Below are 23,123 nucleotides of genomic sequence, written 5' to 3'. Positions count from 1 at the left end.
CTATTTTAGCTATTAAATAGTTCTTAACTATTTAATAGCTATTGTACCTGGTTAAAATAATTACAAAGTTGCCTGTAAAATAAATATTAATCCTAAAATAGCTACAATATAATTATAATTTATATTGTAGCTATATTAGGATTTATTTTACAGGTAAGTATTTATCTTTAAATAGGAATAATTTATTTAATAAGAGTTAATTAATTTCGTTAGATGTAAATTATATTTAACTTAGGGGGGTGTTAGTGTTAGGGTTAGACTTAGCTTTAGGGGTTAATACATTTATTAGAGTAGCGGTGAGCTCCGGTCGTCAGATTAGGGGTTAATAATTGAAGTTAGGCGTCGGCGATGTTAGGGAGGGCAGATTAGGGGTTAATACTATTTATTATAGGGTTAGTGATGCGGATTAGGGGTTAATAACTTTATTATAGTAGCGCTCAGGTCCCGCTCGGCAGATTAGGGGTTAATAAGTGTAGGCGACGTTGTGGGGGGCAGATTAGGGGTTAATAAATATAATATAGGGGTCGGCGGTGTTAGGGGCAGCAGATTAGGGGTACATAGGGATAATGTAAGTAGCGGCGGTTTACGGAGTGGCAGATTAGGGGTTAAAAATAAAATGCAGGTGTCAGCGATAGCGGGGGCGGCAGATTAGGGGTTAATAAGTGTAAGGTTAGGGGTGTTTAGACTCGGGGTACATGTTAGAGTGTTAGGTGCAGACGTAGGAAGTGTTTCCCCATAGCAAACAATGGGGCTGCGTTTAAGAGCTGAACGCGGCTTTTTTGCAGGTGTTAGGTTTTTTTTCAGCTCAAACAGCCCCATTGTTTCCTATGGGGGAATCGTGCACGAGCACGTTTTTGAGGCTGGCCGCGTCCGTAAGCACCGCTGGTATTGAGAGTTGAAGCTGCGTTAAAAATGCTCTACGCTCTTTTTTGGAGCTAACACAGCCTTTATGTGGACTCTCAATAAATAATACCAGAGTTATTTTTATGGTGCGGCCAGAAAAAAGCCGGCGTTAGTTTTTCGGGTCGTTACCGACAAAACTCCAAATCTAGCCGTCTATGAATAAATATAAAATGCTTTATAGGAATATGTGTTGAAATAACATTGTATGTAATAACTGCTCTGAATTTAATAGTAATAATGCTGTATTTTCTGGTGCTCTTTCTTTTAATTGTTTGGGTGGTATGTTGCTTTAAATATTTTTATGGGGCATACAAATAAATACTTCTTTTATTGTCTCATTATGCTGAGATTGTTTTTCAATGGTCAAAACTGTTAGCTGCCATTGTTTTTCATATTGTTTGTAAAAACTACATATATAGGGGCCTATTTATCAAGCCCCGTAGGGCTCGCCAGAAACACAAGTTATGAAGCAGCGGTCTAAAGACCGCCGCTCCATAACCTGTCCACCTGCTCTGAGGCGGCGGACAGACATCGCCAGAAATCAACTTGATCCAATACGATCGGGTTTGATTGACACCCCCTGCTAGCGGCCGATTTGCCGTGTATCTGCAAGGCCGGTATTGCACCAGCACTTCACAAGAACTGCTGGTGCAATGATAAATGCCGTCAGTGTATGCTGTCGGCATTTATTGATGTGCAGCGGACATGATCCGCAATATCGAATCATGTCCACTCGCACCTTCTTAAATAAGCCCCTAAATCTCATTTGCTAAGACCAATTAGGGACAGATATGTAACAGATAAGCTTGCGAAGTCTGCAGTATGCAATCCTATTTTTTGGAAATCCCACAAGTGCCAGACTTAAAGGAACACTGTAGTCAGAAAACAAAGTATAATATTTGGGGGGGGAAATAGCTCAAAAGTATTTTTTGCAATATATATGTATTACATTTTGGTGCAGCTTAAAGGGACTGTGACGGATACCCCCGCTACCCCGACTGAGTAGCACCGTCGACCAGGTCCTTCCTCTGCCTGGAACAAGTGGCTATGTAGCCCAGGAAAGTGATTTTAGCTGGAGCCCACCCAAATAACTAGACAGACTAGCATTCAGGTGAAAAATAGAACTGATTTTATTGTAAAACATACACTCCTTTTATACACACAGCTCATCTTGATACTACCACAAAGGACTATCCCACAATTTTCCCGCCCATTCCCGCCCCTCCAGATGACCGGCACCTCCATAGCAAGCCACAGTCACACAGAATCCCAGGACACAGGGGTAGCAGTTTTTAGGGTGATCCCAGGGGAGTGGTGGAGTCCAAAAATCAGCATGATTCGTTACGGGAACCGGAGTTACAGTCCATTGAAGTTATGGGGTTAGGGGTGTCCAAAACCCCCAGTTCCTAAAGGAGCTCCCCTCCAATAATTACCTCAGCTCTTGTCCTCCCTAAGGGCTACCAATCCCCAAAAGAGCGGAGCTCTGGGGCAAAGGGCTGCTGGAGCGACCAGGGGTAAAAAATTAGCGGATGTTCTGCTGTCCTGTGGCCGACCGGGAGTTCAGGAGCCTGGCCAGCCTGAGAGGGGTTAGGCGGGTGTCTGTTGTGAGGTGGGCCGACCGGGAGTTCCAGGTGCCCGGCCATCCTAAGAGGGTTTTCCTGGTCATAAACCAACTCTTCTCTGAACACAAAAACAAGCCAACACAAAGCAAAACAAACAGTCTCCAGAGATGGTGGTTACTCTGAGGATCCCAAAACCACTGAGAAACAACAGGGTGTGAGATTGTAGGGGGGTGGGGGGTAGCCTTAGCTGTCTGGTATCCGTGACAGGGGGCAAGGGTTCAGCCCCTGCAGCCCAGTATTCGTGGACAGGGACACTCAAGTGAAAATGAAACTCTCATTATTCAGATAGAGCATTCAATTTTAAAAATTTTTTCCAATTTACTTCCAGTAAAAAAAAGAGTGCACAGTCTTTTTATATTTAAACCTTTTGAGTCACCAGCTCCTACTGAGCATGTGCAAGAATTCACAGAATAAGCGTATATGCATTTATGATTGCCTGATGGCTGTCACATGGTACGTGTATGCATTTGTGATTGGCTGATGGCTGTCACATGGTACAGGGGGAGTGGAAATAAACATAACTTTTTAAAATTGTCAGAAAATAAATCTACTATTCATTTGATGTTCAGACTAATGGGCATATTTATTAAGCTCTGTAATGACCGCTTCTCCATAACTTGACCGTCTGCTCTGAGGCTGCGGACAGAAATCAACCAAATCGACTATGATCGGGTTGATTGACACCCCCTGCTGCAGGGGGCACCATTGTACCAGCAGTTCATAAGAACTGCTGGTGCAATGATAAATGGCGACAGTGTATGCCGTTGGCATTTATCGATGTACAGCGGACATGATCCGCTACTTCATATCATGTCCGCTCACACATTGATACATATGCCCCTAAGTGCTATTGCGTTGTCTTGTTATCTTGCTTTTGTTGATTACGCAAATCTACTGTGTTGACTCATCCTTTAAGTTGTTAAAATTGAGAGTTAACTTGCCTGTGATGTCATTTCCTGTTATAAACTGTATGATACTTTAGTATTGTTTCTTCACCAAACAGCTCACTATTTTTCTACGCTCCATCTGCCACCTGCTCAGCTACCAGGCACCACTGGCTGTGGCAGTACTAGCTGTGTACAGTATGGGCAAGATTACAAGTGGCACGTTATTGTTATTGATAAGTGTTAGTTTTTTCTTCTTCTGCACTCTCCATTAAAATCTAGGGGAGAAAAAGTTAGCAAGGTCACGATATCCAAGGTACTGAAGTTAGAGCACATCAGTTTTCACTCGCGCACAAACAAAAATATGACTTCTAGCTAAATAGCGCGCCACTTGTAATCTGGCCCTAAATGTTTATGATAAAGCTACAGCATGCAATTCTAAACAACTTTTCAATTGCTTATATTATCCATTTGCTTTTTCTCTTGGTATATAGGCTCAAGAGCAGCAATGCACGGCTGGGAGCTAGCTGCTGATTGGTGGCTGTATATACCAAGGTAAAAAACTATCAGGAGCACCGGCTTTTTTTTTTTTTTTAAACGTAGCTTTTATTTCAGTGACTTAAAAGAAAACTGTACAATCCCAGTAAAAACATAATTTATGTAAGAACTTACCTGATAAATTCATTTCTTTCATATTAGCAAGAGTCCATGAGATAGTGACGTATGGGATATACATTCCTACCAGGAGGGGCAAAGTTTCCCAAACCTTAAATGCCCTATAAAATACACCCCTCACCACACCCACAAATCAGTTTTAACGAATAGCCAAGAAGTGGGGGTGATAAGAAAAAAGTGTGAAATCATAAGAAATTGGAATAATTGTGCTTTATACAAAAAATCATAACCACCACAAAAAAGGGTGGGCCTCATGGACTCTTGCAAATATGAAAGAAATGGAATTTATCAGGTAAGTTCTTACATAAATTATGTTTTCTTTCATGTAATTAGCAAGAGTCCATGAGCTAGTGACGTATGGGATAATGACTACCCAAGATGTGGATCTTTCCACGCAAGAGTCACTAGAGAGGGAGGATAAAATAAAGACAGCCAATCCTGCTGAAAATAATCCACACCCAAAAATAAAGTTTAATGAAAACATAAAGCAGAAGAAGATTCAAACTGAAACCACTGCCTGAAGTACTTTTCTACCAAAAACTGCTTCAGAAGAAGAAAACACATCAAAAATGGTAGAATTTAGTAAAAGTATGCAAAGAGGACCAAGTTGCTGTTTTGCAAATCTGATCAACCGAAGCTTCATTTCTAAACGCCCAGGAAGTAGAAACTGACCTAGTAGAATGAGCTGTAATCTTCGAGGCTGGAGTTTTACCCGACTCGACATAGGCATGATGAAATAAAGATTTCAACCAAGATGCCAAAGAAATGGCAGAAGCTTTCTGGCCTTTTCTAGAACCGGAAAAGATGACAAATAGACTAGAAGTCTTTCGGAAAGACTTAGTAGCTTTCAACATAATAATACAAAGCTCTAACCTGCATCCAAAGAATGCAATGATTTCTCCTTAGAATTCATAGGATTAGGACATAATGAAGGAACACAATTTCTCTACTAATGTTGTTAGAATTCCACAAACCTTAGGTAAAAAATTCAAAAGAAGTTTGCAGCACCGCCTTATCCTGATAAAAAATCAGAAAAGGAGACCTCACAAGAAAGAGCAGATAATTCAGAGACTCTTCTGGCAGAAGAGATGGCCAAAAGAAACAAAACTTTCCAAGAAAGTAATTTAATGACCAAAGAATACATGGGTTCAAAAGGAGGAGCTTGAAGAGCCCCCAGAACCAAATTCAAACTCCAAGGAGGAGAAATTGACTTAATGACAGGTTTTATATGAACCAAAGCTTGTACAAAACAATGAATATCAGGAAGATTAGCAATCTTTCTGTGAAAAAGAACAGAAAGAGCAGAGATTTGTCCATTTCAAGGAACTTGCGGACAAACCTTTGATCTTAACCATCCTGAAGAAACTGTAAAATTCTCGGTATTCAAAAAAGAATGCCAAGAAAAATGATGAGAAAGACACTAAGAAATATAAGTCTTCCAGACTCTATAATATATTCTCTCTAGATACAGATTTACGAGCCCCTGTCACATAGTATCAATCACAGAGTCAGAGAAACCCTCTTTGACCAAGAATCAAGCGTTTCAAACTCCATACCTTAAAATTTTAGGATTGAGATCCTGATGGAAGAAAGGACCTTGCGACAGAAAGTCTGGTCTTAACGGAAGAGTCCACAGCTGGCAAGAGGCCATCCGGACAAGATCCGCATACCAAAACCTGTGAGGCCAATGCTGGAGCTACCAAGCAGGACAAACGAGCATTTCCTTTAGAATCTTGGAGAATACTCTTGGAAGAAGAACTAGAGGCGGAAAGATATAGGCAGGAGGATACTTCCAAGGAAGTGTAAATGCATCCACTGCCTCCGCGCCGAGGATCCCGGGATCTGGACAGATACCAGGGAAGTTTCTTGTTTAGATTAGAAGCCATCAGATCTATTTCTGGGAGTTCCCACATTTGAACAATCTGAAGAAATACTCTGGGTGAAGAGACCATTCGCCCGGATGCAACGTTTGGAGACTGAGATAATCCGCTTCCCAATTGTCTATACCTGGATATATGAACCGCAGAGATTAGACCAGGAGCTGGATTCCGCCCAAACCCAAAATTCAAGATACTTCTTTCATAGCCAGAGGACTGTGAGTCCCTCCTTGATGATTTGATGTATGCCACAGTTGTGACATTGTCTATCTGAAAACAAATGAACCAACTCTCTCTTCAGAACAGGGCCAAGACTGAAGAGCTCCAAAATATTGATCGGGTAATCTCACCCTCCTGAGATTCCAAACCCCTTGTGCCGTCAGAGACCCCCCACACAGCTCCCCAACCTGTAAGACTTGCATCTGTTTGAGATTGATAGTCCGGTCGGTAAGAACAAAGAAGCCCCCTGAACTAAACGATGGTGATCTGTCCACCACGTCAGAGAGTGTCGTTATAATCGGTTTAAAGATATTAATTGAGATATCTTGTGTAATCCCTGCACCCATTGGTTCAGCATACCAGAGCTGAAGAGGTCCGCATGTGAAGAAAACGAGCAAAGGAGATCGCATCCGATGCGGCAGTCCTAAGACACTAAAATTTCCATGCATAAGGCTACCAAAGGGAATGTTTGTGACTGAAGTTTTTGACAAGCTGATATCAATGTTAAATACTTCTCTTGTCTGACAAGGACAGAGTCATAGACACTGAATCTATCTGGAAACCTAAAAAGGTTACCCCTTGTCTGAGGAATCAATGAACTTTTTGGGTAAATTTATCTGCCAACCATGATCTTGAAGAAACAACACAAGTCGATTCGTATGAGATTCTGCGAAATGTGAAGACTGAGCATAGTACCCAAGATATCGTCCAAATAAGGAAATACCAAAACCCTGTTCTCTGATTACAGACAGAAGGGCACCGAGAACCTTTGAAAAATTCAACTTGGAGCTGATGCTAGGCCAAACGGTAGAGCCACAAAAACTGGTAATGCTTGTCTAAAAAGAGAATCTCAGAAACTAAAAGTGATCTGGATGAATCGGAATATGCAGATATGCATCCTGTAAATCTATTGTAGACATATAATGCCCTTGCTAAACAAAAGGCAGGATAGTCCTACAGTTACCATCTTGAATGTTGGTATCCTTACATAACGATTCAATATTGATAGACCCGGAACTGGTCTGAAGGAATTGACCTTCTTTGGTACAATGAAGAGATAGAAATAAAACCCCAGCCCCTGTTCCAGAACTGGAACTGGCATAATTACTCCAGCCAACTCTAGATCTGAAACACATTTCAGAAATGCTGAGCCTTTTGCTGGGTTTACTGGGACATGGGAAAGAAAAAAAATCTCTTTGCTGGAGCCTTAACTTGAAGCCAATTCTGTTACCTTTCTGAAACAATGTTCTGAAACCAGAGATTGTGAACGGAATTGATCCAAATTTCTTTGAAGCAAACGTAATCTCTGCCCCTATACCAGCTGAGCTGGAATGAGGGGCCAGCACCTTCATGGGTACTTAGAGCTGGCTTTAGGTTTCTATAAGGCTTGGATATATTCCAAACTGGAAATGGTTTCCAAACTGATACCGCTCCTGAGGATGAAGGATCAGGCTTTTGTTCCTTGTTGTGAGGAAAGGAACGAAAACGATTATTAGACCTAAATTTACCTTAGATTTTTTATCCTTTGGTAAAAAAGTTCCCCTTCCCCTCCAGTAACAGTTGAGATAATAGAATCCAACTGAGAACCGAATAATTTATTACCCTGGAAAGAAAGGGGAAAGCAAAGTTGACTTAGAAGACATATCAGCATTCCAAGTTTTAAGCCATAAAGCTCTTCTAGCTAAAATAGCTAGAGACATATACCTGACATCAACTCTAATGATATCAAAAGATGGTATCACAAATTAAAATTATTAGCATGTTATAGTAATAATAATAATGCTATAAAATTATGATCTGTTACTTGTTGCGCTAAAGCTTCTAACCAAAAAGTTGAAGCTGCAGCAACATCCGCTAAAAATATAGCAGGAGTAGAGACAGCCCCATTAACCTTAGGATTTTGTCCCAAAAAACTCTAATCTGTCAGATGGCACAGGATATAATTGCTTAAAACGTTTTAGAAGAGTAAATGAATTACCCAAATTATTCCATTCCCTGGAAATTACTTCAGAAATAGCATCAGGGAGAGAAAACACTTCTGGAATAACTACAGGAGATTTAAAAACCCTTATTTAAACGTTTAGATTTAGTATCAAGAGGACCAGAATCCTCTATTTCTAATGCAATTAATACTTCTTTAAGTAAAGAACGAATAAATTCCATCTTGAACAAATACAAAGATTTATCAGCATCAACCTCTGAGACAGAAACCTCTGAACCAGAAGAACCATTATCAGTATCAGAATGATGATGTTCATTTAAAAATTCATCTGAAAAAAGAGAAGTTTTAAAAGACTTTTATGTATACTAGAAGGAGAAATAACAGACATAGCCTTCTTAATGGATTTAAAAATAAAATCTCTTATGTTATCAGGAACACTCTGAAAAATTAGATGTTGACGGAACAGCAACAGGTAATGTAACAGTACTAAAGGAAATTTTATCTGCATTAATAAGTTTGTCATGACATGCAATAGAAACAACAGCTGGAGAAACAGATACCAAAAGTTTTATAGCAGATACACTTAGCTTGGTAGCTCCAGCACCGGGCAGCGATTTTCCTGAAGTATCTTCTGACTCAGTTGCAACGTGGAACATCTTGCAATATGTAATAGAAAAAACAACATATAAAGCAAAATTGATCAAATTCCTTAAATGACAGGTTTCAGGAATGGGAAAAAAATGCCAGTGAACAAGCTTCTAGCAACCAGAAGCAATAAATAATGAGACTTAAATAATGTGGAGACAAAAATGACGCCCATATTTTTTAGCGCCAAATAAGACGCCCACATTATTTGGCGCCTAAATGCTTTTGGCGCCAAAAATGACGCCACATCCGGAACGCCGACACTTTTGACGCAAAATAAAAACGTCAAAAAATGACGCAACTTCCGGCGATACGTTTGACGCCGGAAACAGAAAAAAATGTTTGCGCCAAAAAAGTCAGCGCCAAGAATGACGCAATAAAATGAAGCATTTCAGCCCCCCGCGAGCCTAACAGCCCACAGGGAAAAAGTCAAATTTTTTAAGGTAAGAAAAAATGATTGATTCAAATGCATTATCCCAAATATGAAACTGACTGTCTGAAAATAAGGAATGTTGAACATCCTGAGTCAAGGAAATAAATGTTTGAATACATATATTTAGAACTTTATAAAAAAGTGCCTAACCATAGCTTAGAGTGTCACAGAAAATAAGCTTACTTACTTACCCCAGGACACTCATCTACATGTTGTAGAAAAGCCAAATCCAGTACTGAAACGAAAATCAGCAGAGGTAATGGTATATATATAAGAGTATATCGTCGATCTGAAAAGGGAGGTAAGAGATGAATCTCTACGACCGATAACAAGAGAACCTATGAAATAGACCCCGTAGAAGGAGATCATTGCATTCAAATAGGCAATACTCTCCTCACATCCCTCTGACATTCACTGCACGCTGAGAGGAACACCGGCTCCAACCTGCTGCGGAGCGCATATCAACGTAGAATCTAGCACAAACTTACTTCACCACCTCCATAGGAGGCAAAGTTTGTAAACTGATTTGTGGGTGTGGTGAGGGGTGTATTTATAGGCATTTTTAAGGTTTGGGAAACTTTGCCCCTCCTGGTAGGAATGTATATCCCATACGTCACTAGCTCATGGACTCTTGCTAATTACATGAAAGAAAAGGTTATCGCACACATTCAGCTGACATGTTTTGGTTTTCACCGTATTCATAGCTGTGGAGAGACCTTCACACCAGATACATATAAATACCTTAAGGGTTAAAATCATTGCTAAAACCAATCCCTGATAACCAATCAAATTATTTCTCTTCTCAGGATTTCCATAAGGGACATGGCTAGTACTCTGAAATACGTAAGGTGGATTTAATAAACATGAAGGGGGTATTATTCAAAGCGTTTTTATTTTCAAATATCTATACCTACTAGTAATAAACAGAGTTAAAGCTAATAACTCAGTATATTTTCAGGTTCTTGATATCCACTGGTTTTGATGAGAAAGTACAGAAAGTGCGTCGGGGAAAAAAACACATTGAATAAGTGTGTATATACAGTTGTGCTCAACGCGTTTACATACCCCTGGTAGAATTATGATTTCTTGCCCATTTTCAGAGAATATGAATGATACACAAAAACTTTTCTTTCACTTATGGTTAGTGTTTGGCTGAAGCCATTTATTTCAACAGACAAATGACAACAGAAAACTACCAAATTTACCCTGATCAAAAGTTTTACATACCCTGGTGATTTTGGCTAAAAACATGCACACAAGTTGACACAAATGAGTTTGAATGGCTATTAAAGGTAACCATCCTCACCTGTGATCTGTTTGCTTGTAATTAGTGTGTGTGACCTTAAAGGTCAATATGTTTCTGGACTCCAGACAGACCCTTGCATCTTTCATCCAGTGCTGCACTGACGTTTCTGGACTTCTGAGTCATGGAGAAAGAAAAAGAATTGTCAAAGGATCTGTGGAAAAAGGTATTGAACTGTATAAAACAGGAAAAGGGATATACAAAGATATCCAAGGAATTGAGAATGCAAATCAGCAGTGTTCATACTCTAATCAAGAAGTGGAAAATGAGGCGTTTCTGAGTGATAACATACTGCATTCATCTTGCAATCAATTCTGACCAAATTCTCCTGTGCCTTTGTAGCTCACACATCCACAAAACATCAGCGATCCAAGACACCGTGTTTCACGAGTAGGAATGTGTACCTTTCATCATAGGCCTTGTTGACTCCACTCCAAATGTAGCGATTATGGTTTTGACCAAAAAGCTAAAATTTTGGTCTCATCACTCCAAATGACTTTGTGCATAAGGTTTGATGCTTGTCTCTGTGCTGTTTGGCAAATTGTAAGGCGGATACATTGTGGCATTTGCGTAGTATGGCTTTCTTCTGGCGACTCGAACATTGCGAGCCACACCACGCATCATGTATTTCATCTGAAGTTATTTGTGGGTTTGTCTTTGCCATCCCGAACAATTTTCCCTGCAGTTGTGGCTGAAATTTTAGTTGGTCTACCTGACCGTTGTTTGGTTTCAACAGAACCCCTCATTTTCCACTTCTTATTTAGAATTTGAACACTGCTGATTTGCATTCTCAATTTCCTTGGTTATCTTTTTATATCCCTTTCCTGTTTTATACAGTTAAACTACCTTTTCCCGCAGATCCTTTGAAAATTCTTTTGCTTTCCACATGAGTCAGAATCCAGATCGTGGGGGGCGAAGTCCACAGCACATGAGAATGGTTGCATAATCCTGTTGCTCTGGTCCTGACTATACTATATATCAACCTTATATAACGCCTATAACAGAGTCAAACCTTGAGATATCCTTTGAATATATCCTTGACTCCTACCTAGCACTGGTGAAGGCTAAATTTAGCTACAGGTGCTACAATCTCAAGTTAGGATCGGAGGCCTATCCCGACACTGCACAAGCGGCAGCCATCTTCCCACCCTTGTGGCTGTAAGATTGCACAAACTCATTAGGATTCATATTAGGACTGTGGCCATCAATTAGACCCCCGTCAGGTACCTCCCTGTGGACCTGTCATTAGTAGCAGTGCTATCTCATCAGTTACTGCAATTAAGCCTATACTTCACCCGCACGACCTAAGATATCACTTTCTAGCCACCATGTTTTACCTTACTCAACCTACTACTGGTTAACACATATACTTGACATGGAAAGCCGTTCACAAGATTCTGTATGAACTTGGAAGACTCCTAGACTCCTACCAACAGCATTTACTGAAGCTCTGAGCGCAGGCCTTTAGCCCTGTAAATCAAAATGTATCCTCGACAGAGATAGTTCCAAGTTCGGCTGAAAAAAAGTAACAGCAGCGGGGGTGTTAAGGGGCCCCAGCATCTACTGCACACTGTTGATCTCTCTATGAAGGTCGGCTGGAGATTCTGTGAATACAAGATCGATAGAGGAACTTTTGTTGATGAGAGCTTCTGCAGAGTGCCTACATGGAGTGCCTATACCCAAGATGAGCATTTAGGTAAGCCAAGATGGTATTGGTTCCAAGACAATTATAGAGCAGATTCGGACCTTTCTCTACCAACCCGCAGATGAGAGGCCACAGCGCTTTACTTTCAGATCCGGGATCGGAGATAACTCTTCAGGAATCCCTTCTTGGCGGGACCAATATTGCCTCTTACCCACAGCTTGGTATGAGAATTACTTGGCAGATGATGGAAAAAAGGTTTCCTGTCCCCTACATTCATTCCCCCCTTAATGATCACTTCCATTCGGACATGGTATCGCTGGGGAACTCTCACAGAGACACAGATAACCCTTGTTGTTACATGGCTGGGTATACCTAGATGCAACAATGTAATCGTACTGGAGTTGGCTGAAACCAACTAAAGGAACTTTACTGATGGCTCTCTACGAACTTTCCAAGCACATACGTTATACCAGAGGCGCATCTCTGTTAAGTTTGTATGTTATATATTGTTGAATTTACCTCTTAATATTTATAATGAATCTCGTTGGGCCAATGTTTATTATTATGGACACCTCCCTAAGCTAGTTATTTTCCAAGTTATTTCTGTAGTTAGGACTAACCATATTGACATATCTTATTATTAACATGATGAAAGTGGATGATTATTGATATTGGTTTTATATATATAACACACACACACATACGCTGTATTTATTATGTATATCATCTATACACTTTGGATAAGAAAGCAAATTAAATCCAATGAAGGGTGTCTTAGGGCTTGAGAATCCTTCTCTGTCACAGAGTCTCGCCACTTAAGGTGCAAATAGTCCTATTTCTGCTATGTGGGGAGCTAAATATACCCCAGAACAAGCCACACAGGAAATGTAAGCACCATGTGGTTACACACATTGTGGGGTGATCACACAGCAGACCACTGACAGGCTTGCATTTAGTGTATTGTAGGAAGTGTTTACTGCCCATTACTATAGGATCTCACTTTCCCTCTACCAGATTGTGCTCCAGCTCTCCCACCAGCAGCAGTGTTTGCTGAAGCGTTTCTGTTCTCTGTCTAGAGTGAACTTAGTTCCTCCTGCAAAAATAGTGCATGAACTCCATTCCATGCGTTCTCTGCTCGACTTGACCCCTATATATCAAGTATTACTACAGACCCAGACAACCAAAGCACAACATGATATTCTGTGATCTTGGAATAGAAAGGTGGAGAAAGTGAACACTATCAGGGTATTTATAATAGTTTTACTCGAGCTTGGTCAGCAACATTAGTCCTCAGATCTTAGGGAATTAAGGTCAGTATGATACATCAAGGTTAAAAGCAAAAAGGTTAAGCAGCAACACCAAGTCTTAAAAACAAGAGACTTTATTTGTCCCTTAAAATTAATAAATTCACAAGGGGGGGGTTAATTCAACAGTAACTTACGCGTTTCATACTCTTATGAGCACTTAGTCATAGATATTGTACGTATACACACACCTTACTTTTAAAGGTTGTACAACCAATCAAATTACAGATAGTTTAAAAGACATGTGTTAACCCTTAATTAAAACACAGGTAGGAACAGAGCTATATTGCTGCCATAGGCCATATTTAAACAACAACGGTCATATGATCTTAACAGTCAAGGAGATTCTTTACACATAGGCTGCGTTCGGGGCAGCGCTCCAAGCGAACTGGGACCTCGCTTGTAGCATTTTCTTCACACTTGCAAGTTATATGCTGGGCGTTTTTTGAGCATGCTGGGAAAAGCTGGGACTTTTCAGAGCAAGCTGAGATAAAGGAGACCGTCTGCAAGAGGCTTGATATAAGGTATCACAGAGGTAAAGCATATATTAATATAACTAGGGTGGTTATGCAAAACTGGGGCGATGGGTAATAAAGGGGATAATCTATCTTTTAAAACAATACAAATTCTGGTGTAGACTGTCCCTTTAATATCAAAAGTTGTCCTATTTTTTGCTAGTAAAGTTCTTACTCACATTTATGACACTGCAACAATTACAGTTTCTTACTCCACATTTAAAGTTACCAACTTTTGTCACGCCAATTAGTTGTTTGCCTTTATGGCTTAGTTATCATGCTTGGAGAAAGTATTTTGCCCAAAGTTTCAGGTTTTTAAGAAAACCATTCTACAGTAGTCAACCTCTGGAGCCAAAAAATTATTCATCCCTTAATAATGGTAAGTTACGTTTTATTATTTTTGCAAATCTCATCATATGAGGAAGTATATTCAGTAGAAAAGATAATGTGGGTTTACCATCAAACACATTTGTTTTTAGTTTTTTGGACTTATAATTGTGATTATTCCTGACTGCATTCAAGGTGCTATTTAACTCCTTGATGTCATATCCTCTAGATACAAGTCTATTAGTTAGATCTTCTGCTTACCTTTCAAAAATAATGTCTGACTTTGTGTTACATCTAATTCTAAAATATTGACTTTTGGGGTATGGGACTTAATTAAATGTTGAGGTGTGCAAGATTTGGCACGTAGTAGCGTGTTTACCGCAGTGCCGGTTTTCTGTATGTGATTGTATTGATGATATCTGTTTCTGGATTTGATTCCTAAATGTAAATCGAAAACCATAAATTCAAATTGTTTGTTTTTTTTCCCCTACAAAACAAAGATTTTAGTTATGTTAAGCAATTCCCAAAAAGGTCTGAAAATAAAAAGGTTCTTTAACAATAAAAATCAAATCATCAATAAAGTTCATATATAAGGACCAAATTATTATGTAAATTATTAGTGGAGTCATAAATGAACTGTAACCTCCCACCACCCAACAAATAAAATGGCAAAGGATGGTGCGAATTTGATGCACTGTAAATAATATCCGCATCAAACATGAACTAATTGTGCGTCAATAAAAAGTGTAGAATGTCACAAAATAGAGTTTTTCCTCATCTTTAAATGAAGTTTCTCCATCCAAAAAATACCTTATGGCTCGTAAGCTAAATTGTGTGGAATGCTGGAATATAGTGATTATTAGTAAATGTGACAAATCTCTTGTTATAGCTATACTGCTGGCCAGGAAATGTATCTTCTGTAAATGCCGGTGTAAAGATGTCCCCTTGCAATGTGCCTAACTTTCTTGAGAAAGAGAAACTATACCTAGAGTTTTTGAACCTTCAAACTAGACGACCGATTTTATTATTCACTACCTATTAAAAATACAATCTACATGTTTAGACCGCATATCTTTGAGTGGAGCAGAACATTTAGGAAGACTAGGATCATTTAGTATAAGTGAGATGGGTTCTACAACAGTTCAAGAGAGACCTATGGGTCTTTGTGGCTGAAGTATATACTGATATACTTTTTTTTTAGAATTATTATTACTATTATACATTTTCTAGTGATATAAAAATAAAACTGTAAGCAGTTAAGGTTAAAGTTTTTGTGCAGTTAAAAAATATAATAAAATTGTATAGTTTCTATCTGATAATTGGTTTCTGTCCCTTTAAGATACAGGAGGAGAGGAAAGGAGGAGAAATTAAAAAATAAAAGTATATTGCATTTTTTTTACTATATAAATTAGCAATTTTATTACCATTGCAAGGGTGGATTTATGTCCCTATCAATATTTTACTTTTCTAGTGTATTTAAGTGCTTGTATTGTAGAAATTGATATGTGGGAACAGCTATTAAAGATACAGAAAACATTTATTTTTTAAAGCCAGCATGTTTTTGTCATATTTATGGCAATATTCAGATATTACAGAGTTATTAGAAATACAGGTATATGCAGTGTCTGTGAAATGAAACGGGTTCTATTTACCACTTGAACATCTGCTAAAATCAGCAATGTTTTGAATGATATGTTTGAAAACCTATTGGTTCATCATAACACTACACATCCTGTTTGCCAAAACATGAACAGATGGATGACTTGCAGCTGCACATACACCTGTGGCCCAGACACAAACTACTGCACATCTGTGGTAATGAAGGTCACATATAAAGCACTGTCCTGACACACTGCGGCCAACAAGCCTGATTATACAATCAAAAATTAAAGGGGCGTTAAACAGTAAATACTTTCTAGAAAATTGTAATGTACAGAAGAATTATGAATGGGAGTGATATTCCTATATAAATAATTTATTTGTTTACTTTTTATGCATTGTTTGGGTTTTGTTTGTACATTATCAAAATGCTATAAATAAACATTTAAAAACAAACAAACAGTAAATACCTTTTATGCATCTCCATCTAAGTCGCCAGACCAATCTGAAACCTATGTTTACATTGCAGGTATCTGATGGAGAGTTACTTGCACATGTGCAAACACATTCAGGCACTGGAAATGAAGTGAAAGGCTAAATTTCAACATTGGCAGCAGCCATATAGAGGGAGGCAGACAATGGGGCCAATTTATTAAGAGTCGTATGGACCATGATCTGCTGTAGCAATCATGTCAGCCGGGGACATCGCTGATTGAGAATAGCATTACCCTTCCACTATCTCCAGCCAGGGGGGTCTAACATCCCTTTCTTTTCGCTTTACATTTGCAAACATTGACAAATATATGCAATGTTTTGTACCAAAAACTAAAATTAAAATAAGTATAATAACCAAAAACCAATAACAGTGTCCATCATTTCATGTACAGAATTATCCACAACGCTTGTGTATTGATTTGCTGTATAAAACAATAGAGCAAGTCATTCTTTCAACTCCCAATGTATGTTACTATTTCTGATACTCCCTAAGAGTTTGCCCTTCATTTACTTTAACACTACCTCACCTCAAAACCACTACCCCCTCATTTATGTTAACACTATGGGGTCAAATTTATCAAGCTCCATAGGAAACAGAAGTTATGAAGCAGTGGTCTCCATAACCTGTCCGCCTGCTCTGAGGCGGTGGACAGAAATCAAACCGATTGAATACGATAACAACAATGCTGAAAGTTTAGACTATACAGCCCTAACACTTGGGCACTCCCACCACATATATAAGTAGGTACCAATAGCCTCATATCCCCTGTAGCACATTCTAGAACCCCCATTGGGTAGATGAGATGTTTTGAGGGGTGTGAGATACCACCAGAAAGTGGTCTTTATAATGTTTTCTCTCAGATCTGCACTAAGCAAGCATTTACTGGATTGGTTAAAAGGTTCTCTCCCACACTTTAGTGTCTTCTACTCTTCCCTTCTCTTTCCCCACCTACAAATAACTTTGGATTTTACACTCAGCTGTTCAACTGCCCTCTGCCTAACTAGCAGCCTGATTTAAACTATATCCTGCCCCAGAACTACAAGTAATACAAGATTTTACACTCAGCTGTTCAACTGTCCTCTGCTAACTAACAGTTAGCCTTCTGGAAGACAGTTTCTTCATTATATTTTACCTACCAAGTTGTTTTTATTGTATGTGTTTGAATATTTAGTGGTTATTATTTTTATTTTCTTATTTTAAGTGTATATATTACCATGCCTTTGTAATTATAGGCTGTGCTAGTCATAATTTGCATACTTCTAGTACATTGCATATTTTATCAACTTTATGTCTGCCCATTACGTTAAAAGTTAGTTTAAGCAGCTCAGGCCCATATAGCTGTCTATTTATTTGTTTAATGGTCTTATTTCCCCACATGGATATCTCTGTCTTATCTCTGTAATATTTTGATCTTTTGTTTTTGCTTGAATGACCCTTAGCTCAAATGTCCATAAATGCACCCTCCCCATTCCTTAAAACTCTTTTTGCAGGCCCATCATGACCCTAATATATCTCTCTCCCTCAGCCTGATTTAAAATATATCCTGCTCCAGAACTACAAGCAATACAAAGATATTACACTCAGCTGTTCAACTGCCCTCTGCTAACAGCCTTCTGAGAAGCTCCCACCCTACCTGAGAAGAATGTTCTCCCCAGCTGTTCCCCACCTCCCATAACCTCTGATCCAGTACCAGCACATTATTTAGCTTGCCTCCATCCAAAAAGAAAGCAGCTCGATCCTCCTTTTCCTACAGAGCACCACAATTATGGAACTACCTCCTGCACACTTTCAAACCTTCCCCAAGCCTAAAATCCTTTAAGCGATCCCTCTCTGCATATCTCAAATCAGAATGCACCTGTCATTGTTGATTATATATTTCCTACCTGTTCTATGTTAAATTTTGCATATATTATGTATTAATATTGTTTTTGTATTTTATTGTACCCTATTGTATCAATGCAATGTTTTGTGGACCCAGGAGATACTTGAAAATGAGAGAAATCTCAATGTATCCTTTCTGGTAAAATATTTTATAAATAAAATATGTCAAAGGAGTCTATTAGAAATAGAATCTGCCACTCTATAGAGTCCTTTGTTTTCCCATTTATGTATAAGAGATCTACACTCTTTTGGAATAATAAATTTCAGTGGTATCAGAGTAGATCTAGTTGGTAACAATTTGTATGTTTTAATCAGTGATGCCCATAACTTTCTTGACTTCTCTGTGATCCCTAGCCTAAATCCTTTCCTCACACCTGCCCCCACTCCACAAAATTTCCTCCAGAGACACATAGCCTCCCATTTGAGATTCTAGTTCTGGCCAAATCACACTGTCCCCCCTTTTACTCATTAAGGAGAGCTGAGCCAACCTCACAGGCATAATAATATTCCCAAAGATTTGGGACACTACACCTCCTAATTCTCTATGCCTAGTCAGGATTTGAAATTGAATTCTGCCTTGTTGATTGCCTCTAAGAAATCTATGTAAAACTGATTGAAGAGAATCAATATCTGGTTTATGGCGTTTAATGGGTAGAGTTCTAAATAGCTACATCAACCTTGGAAGTACATTCATTTTTACAGAAGATAATCTACCATACCAATAAAAAATAATTTTCTGCCATTCAATTATATCTGCTCTTATCTTTTGACATAGTGGAATATATTTGCCTTATATAAAAGTGTGGAATGCGTAGTTAACCATATTCCCAAATAACTGGATTGACTGTTTAGCCCACTTGAAGTCAAAATTGGTCTCAATGATTTTTGCTGTAATTTTGGGTAATGAAATTGACAAAGCCACGCATTTGTCTTTATTGATCTTATAGCCCGAAATAGTTGAAAAATCCTCCAAGGTTTAATAAAGATTAGGAAGCGAAATTAACAGTCTCGCCAAGGTTAGTATAACGTCATCTGCGAATAAAGTAATTTTGTAATTAAAGGGACATAATTCCTAAGCCTGTTATGTCTGGAGAGTTACGGATCATAATTGCCAAAGGTTATATGCATAAAGCGAATAGGAGGGGGGGACAGCGGACACCCCTGCCTTGTGCCAGTAAGGATCCGAAACGTACTCGATTGATGTCCTATTGCTCTAACATAGGCTGTCGGGATGGAATATAAATTTTTGATTGCCATGATGAAGGGAACCTATTTTTATTTATTTAAAGGAACATGGAAGCCCAGAAATACACTTTCACGTTTTGTATTGAGTGTACAATTTAAACCAAAAATCCCAATTAACTTCTGTTATCACATTTACCCCTCTTTCCTGTTATGATTTGTTAAAACTTTACTCCTTTCTATAAAAACTGTAACAAACATTGTTGTAAACACTACTGATATACAGTGCTCAAGATACATGCATGCTCGTGAGCCTACCTCAGTATGCTCTGATGGACAAAGAATACCCAAAGAGATCAATTTAATAATTGGAAAGTTTTTTTTTTTTTTTTAAATATTGTACACTTGAACATCTAAATTATGAAAGTTGAATTTTTGTCACTTTAAGATGGGCTTGCAAAAAACACATTTGTATGTAATCCTGGTATTGTAGTGCTTTAATTGTGGCTTGTGCAAGAGTAAAACTCACCTGATTTTGTAAAGGTGCCTGCAGCACAATGTTTTACCAGGTCAGAAGGATCATTGCTAGGTGCCCTCTCGCGTGCGTTGATGATTTCCACTTGTCCTGGGGTGTAAAACATATTTTAACTTCAGGAATATCACAGAGTATCTTACACAAATGATGTGCAAGCAACCAGTAGCGGATCTAATCTACAGAGGGCCCCCTGCTGCAAGCAAGCAATAGTAATAATACATGCGCCTCTGTAAAATAACACAAATAATACATGCATCTCTGTATAATAACACAAATAATACATGCACCTCTGTATAATAACACAAATAATACATGCGCCTCTGTAAAATAACACAAAATAACACATGCGCCTCTGTATAATAACACAAATAACACATGCGCCTCTGTATAATAACACAAATAACACATGCATCTCTGTATAATAACACAATAACACATGCACCTCTGTATAATAACACAAATAACACATGCGCCTCTGTATAATAACACAAATAATACATGCATCTCTGTATAATAACACAAATAACACATGCATCTCTGTATAATAACACAAATAATACATGCATCTCTGTATAATAACACAAATAATACATGCATCTCTGTATAATAACACAAATAACACATGCACCCTCTGTATAACACAAATAATACATGCATCTCTGTATAATAACACAAATAATACATGTGCCTCTGTAAAATAACACAAATAACACATGCATCTCTGTATAATAACACAAATAACACCATGCATCTCTGTATAATAACACAAATAATACATGCATCTCTGTATAATAACACAAATAACACATGTGCCTCTGTATAATAACACAAATAACACATGCATCTCTGTATAATAACACAAATAATACATGCATCTCTGTATAATAACACAAATAATACATGTGCCTCTGTAAAATAACACAAATAACACATGCATCTCTGTAAAATAACACAAAATAATACATGCATCTCTGTATAATAACACAAATAATACATGCATCTCTGTATAATAACACAAATAATACATGTGCCTCTGTAAAATAACACAAATAACACATGCATCTATGTAAAATAACACAAATAACACATGCACCTCTGTATAATAACACAAATAACACATGCATCTCTGTATAATAACACAAATAACACATGCATCTCTGTATAATAACACAAATAATACATGCATCTCTGTAAAATAACACAAATAACACATGCATCTCTGTATAATAACACAAATAACACATGCATCTCTGTATAATAACACAAATAACACATGCATCTCTGTATAATAACACAAATAACACATGCATCTCTGTATAATAACACAAATAATACATGCGCCTCTGTATAATAACACAAATAACACATGCATCTCTGTAGAATGATACACTGATGCACATTATACCACTGGTTATCAAACCCGTCCTCAAGCCTCCCTAACAGGCCAGATTGTCAGGATGAGAGCAGGTTAATAACCACGTTTACTAAGCAGCTGATTATTTCACCTGTGCTACAGTTCAGATATCCTCAAAATCTGGCCTGTTAGGGATGGCCTGAGAATAGGCTTGAAAACCAGTGCATTATACAATGGCAGTAAGCACACTGTGTTGTACAATAATAAGAGTTTCTATACACTATGGGGGATATTTATCAAAGGTCTGTCGGACCTGATCCGACAGTGCGGATCAGGTCCGACAGACCTCGCTGAATGCGGAGAGCAATATGCTCTCCGTATTCAGCATTGCACCAGCAGCTCTTGGGAGCTGCTGGTCCAATGCCGCCCCCCTGCAGTATTGCAGCCAATTGGCCACCACCAGGGGGGTGTCAATCAACCCGATCATATTCGATCGGGTTGAATTCCGGCGATCTCTGTCCGCCTGCTCTTTAGACCGCTGCTTCATAACTGCTGTTTCTGGTGAGTCTGAAGACTCGCCAGAAACATGGGCCCTCAAGATCCACCTGGAGCTTGATAAATGGGTCTCTATATCATGATGAGTACACTGATCTGTATAAATATGATGAGTATGCTGGGCTGTATAATAATTATGACTATATATACACAGATAGCACACGTGTAGACTGGTTGCTATCGGCCCCTTTTAGCACTTGGGCTCTGCTGCCACTGCACCTGCTGCACCAATGGTAATTTTGCCCCTGCAAAGGACAATTTGATTTCTAGACAATGCATAAATGTATCGACAATGTATAAAGGGACACAAACACCTCTGCAATAGGTGGCTGAACAAGAGCCTTAAAGGGACATTGTACACTAGATTTTTCTTTGTATAAATGTTTTGTAGATGATCCATTTATATAGCCCATCTGGTAGTGTTTTTGTAACAATGTATAGTTTTGCTTATTTTTTAAGAACATTGTGCTGATTTTCAGACTCTTAACCAAGCCCCACAGTGTCAGATGTATACAGACTCCTGCTGGCTCCTGTTTATGTTATCTGGCTTTTCATATGCAGGGAAGGAGGGGGGTGTCTGCTTTTCTTGTTTTCCCCAGCCCCTTTCAGTGGGTGTCCCAGCCTAACCACATCAACAGTGCTAAACTGGGAGCTTCTAAGTAACGCCTAGATTTAGAGTTTTGTCGGTAAAGACCCGCGTAGCTAACGCTGCTTTTTTTCCCAACACACCCTTAAGACGCTGGTATTTAGAGTTGTCTGAGTGGCTGTGTTAGGCTCAGAAAAGGGTGCATTGAGCCTAATTTAGCTCCACTTCAACCCTCAATACCAACGTTGCTTACGGTAGCGGTAAGCTGGAAAAACTTGCTCGTGCACGATATCCCCATAGGAAACAATGGGGCAGTTTGGGCTGAAAAAAAACCTAACACCTGCAAAAAAGCAGCGTTCAGCTCCTAACGCAGCCCCATTGTTTCCTATGGGGAAACACTCTCTAAGTCTGCACCTAGCACCCTAACATAAACCCCGAGTCTAAACACCCCTAACCTTACACTTATTAACCCCTAATCTGCTGCCCCCGCTATCGCTGACACCTACATTATATTATTAACCCCTAATTTGCCACTCCGGACACCGCAGCACCCTACATTATCCCTATGAACCCCTAACCTGCTGCCCCTAACATCGCCAACACCTATATTATATTTATTAACCCCTAATCTGCCCCCCCCA

The 23,123-nt window shown here is 38.9% G+C and overlaps 1 protein-coding gene across 1 annotated transcript in view; it reads right to left on the bottom strand.

Annotated features, from left to right (window-relative positions):
• Positions 1–23,123, bottom strand: part of GGT5 (gamma-glutamyltransferase 5) — a 134,627-nt gene that overhangs the window by 74,542 nt on the left and 36,962 nt on the right. Inside the window, 1 exon segment of the mRNA XM_053699795.1 lies at positions 19,982–20,077. Coding sequence (XP_053555770.1) covers positions 19,982–20,077 — 96 coding nt within the window.

Source organism: Bombina bombina, chromosome 2 (genome assembly GCF_027579735.1).
Source record: "Bombina bombina isolate aBomBom1 chromosome 2, aBomBom1.pri, whole genome shotgun sequence".
In the NCBI taxonomy this organism is placed as follows: Eukaryota; Metazoa; Chordata; class Amphibia; order Anura; family Bombinatoridae; genus Bombina; species Bombina bombina.
Note: the sequence above shows the minus strand (reverse complement) of the source record. Positions and strands in the feature narration are given on the sequence as shown.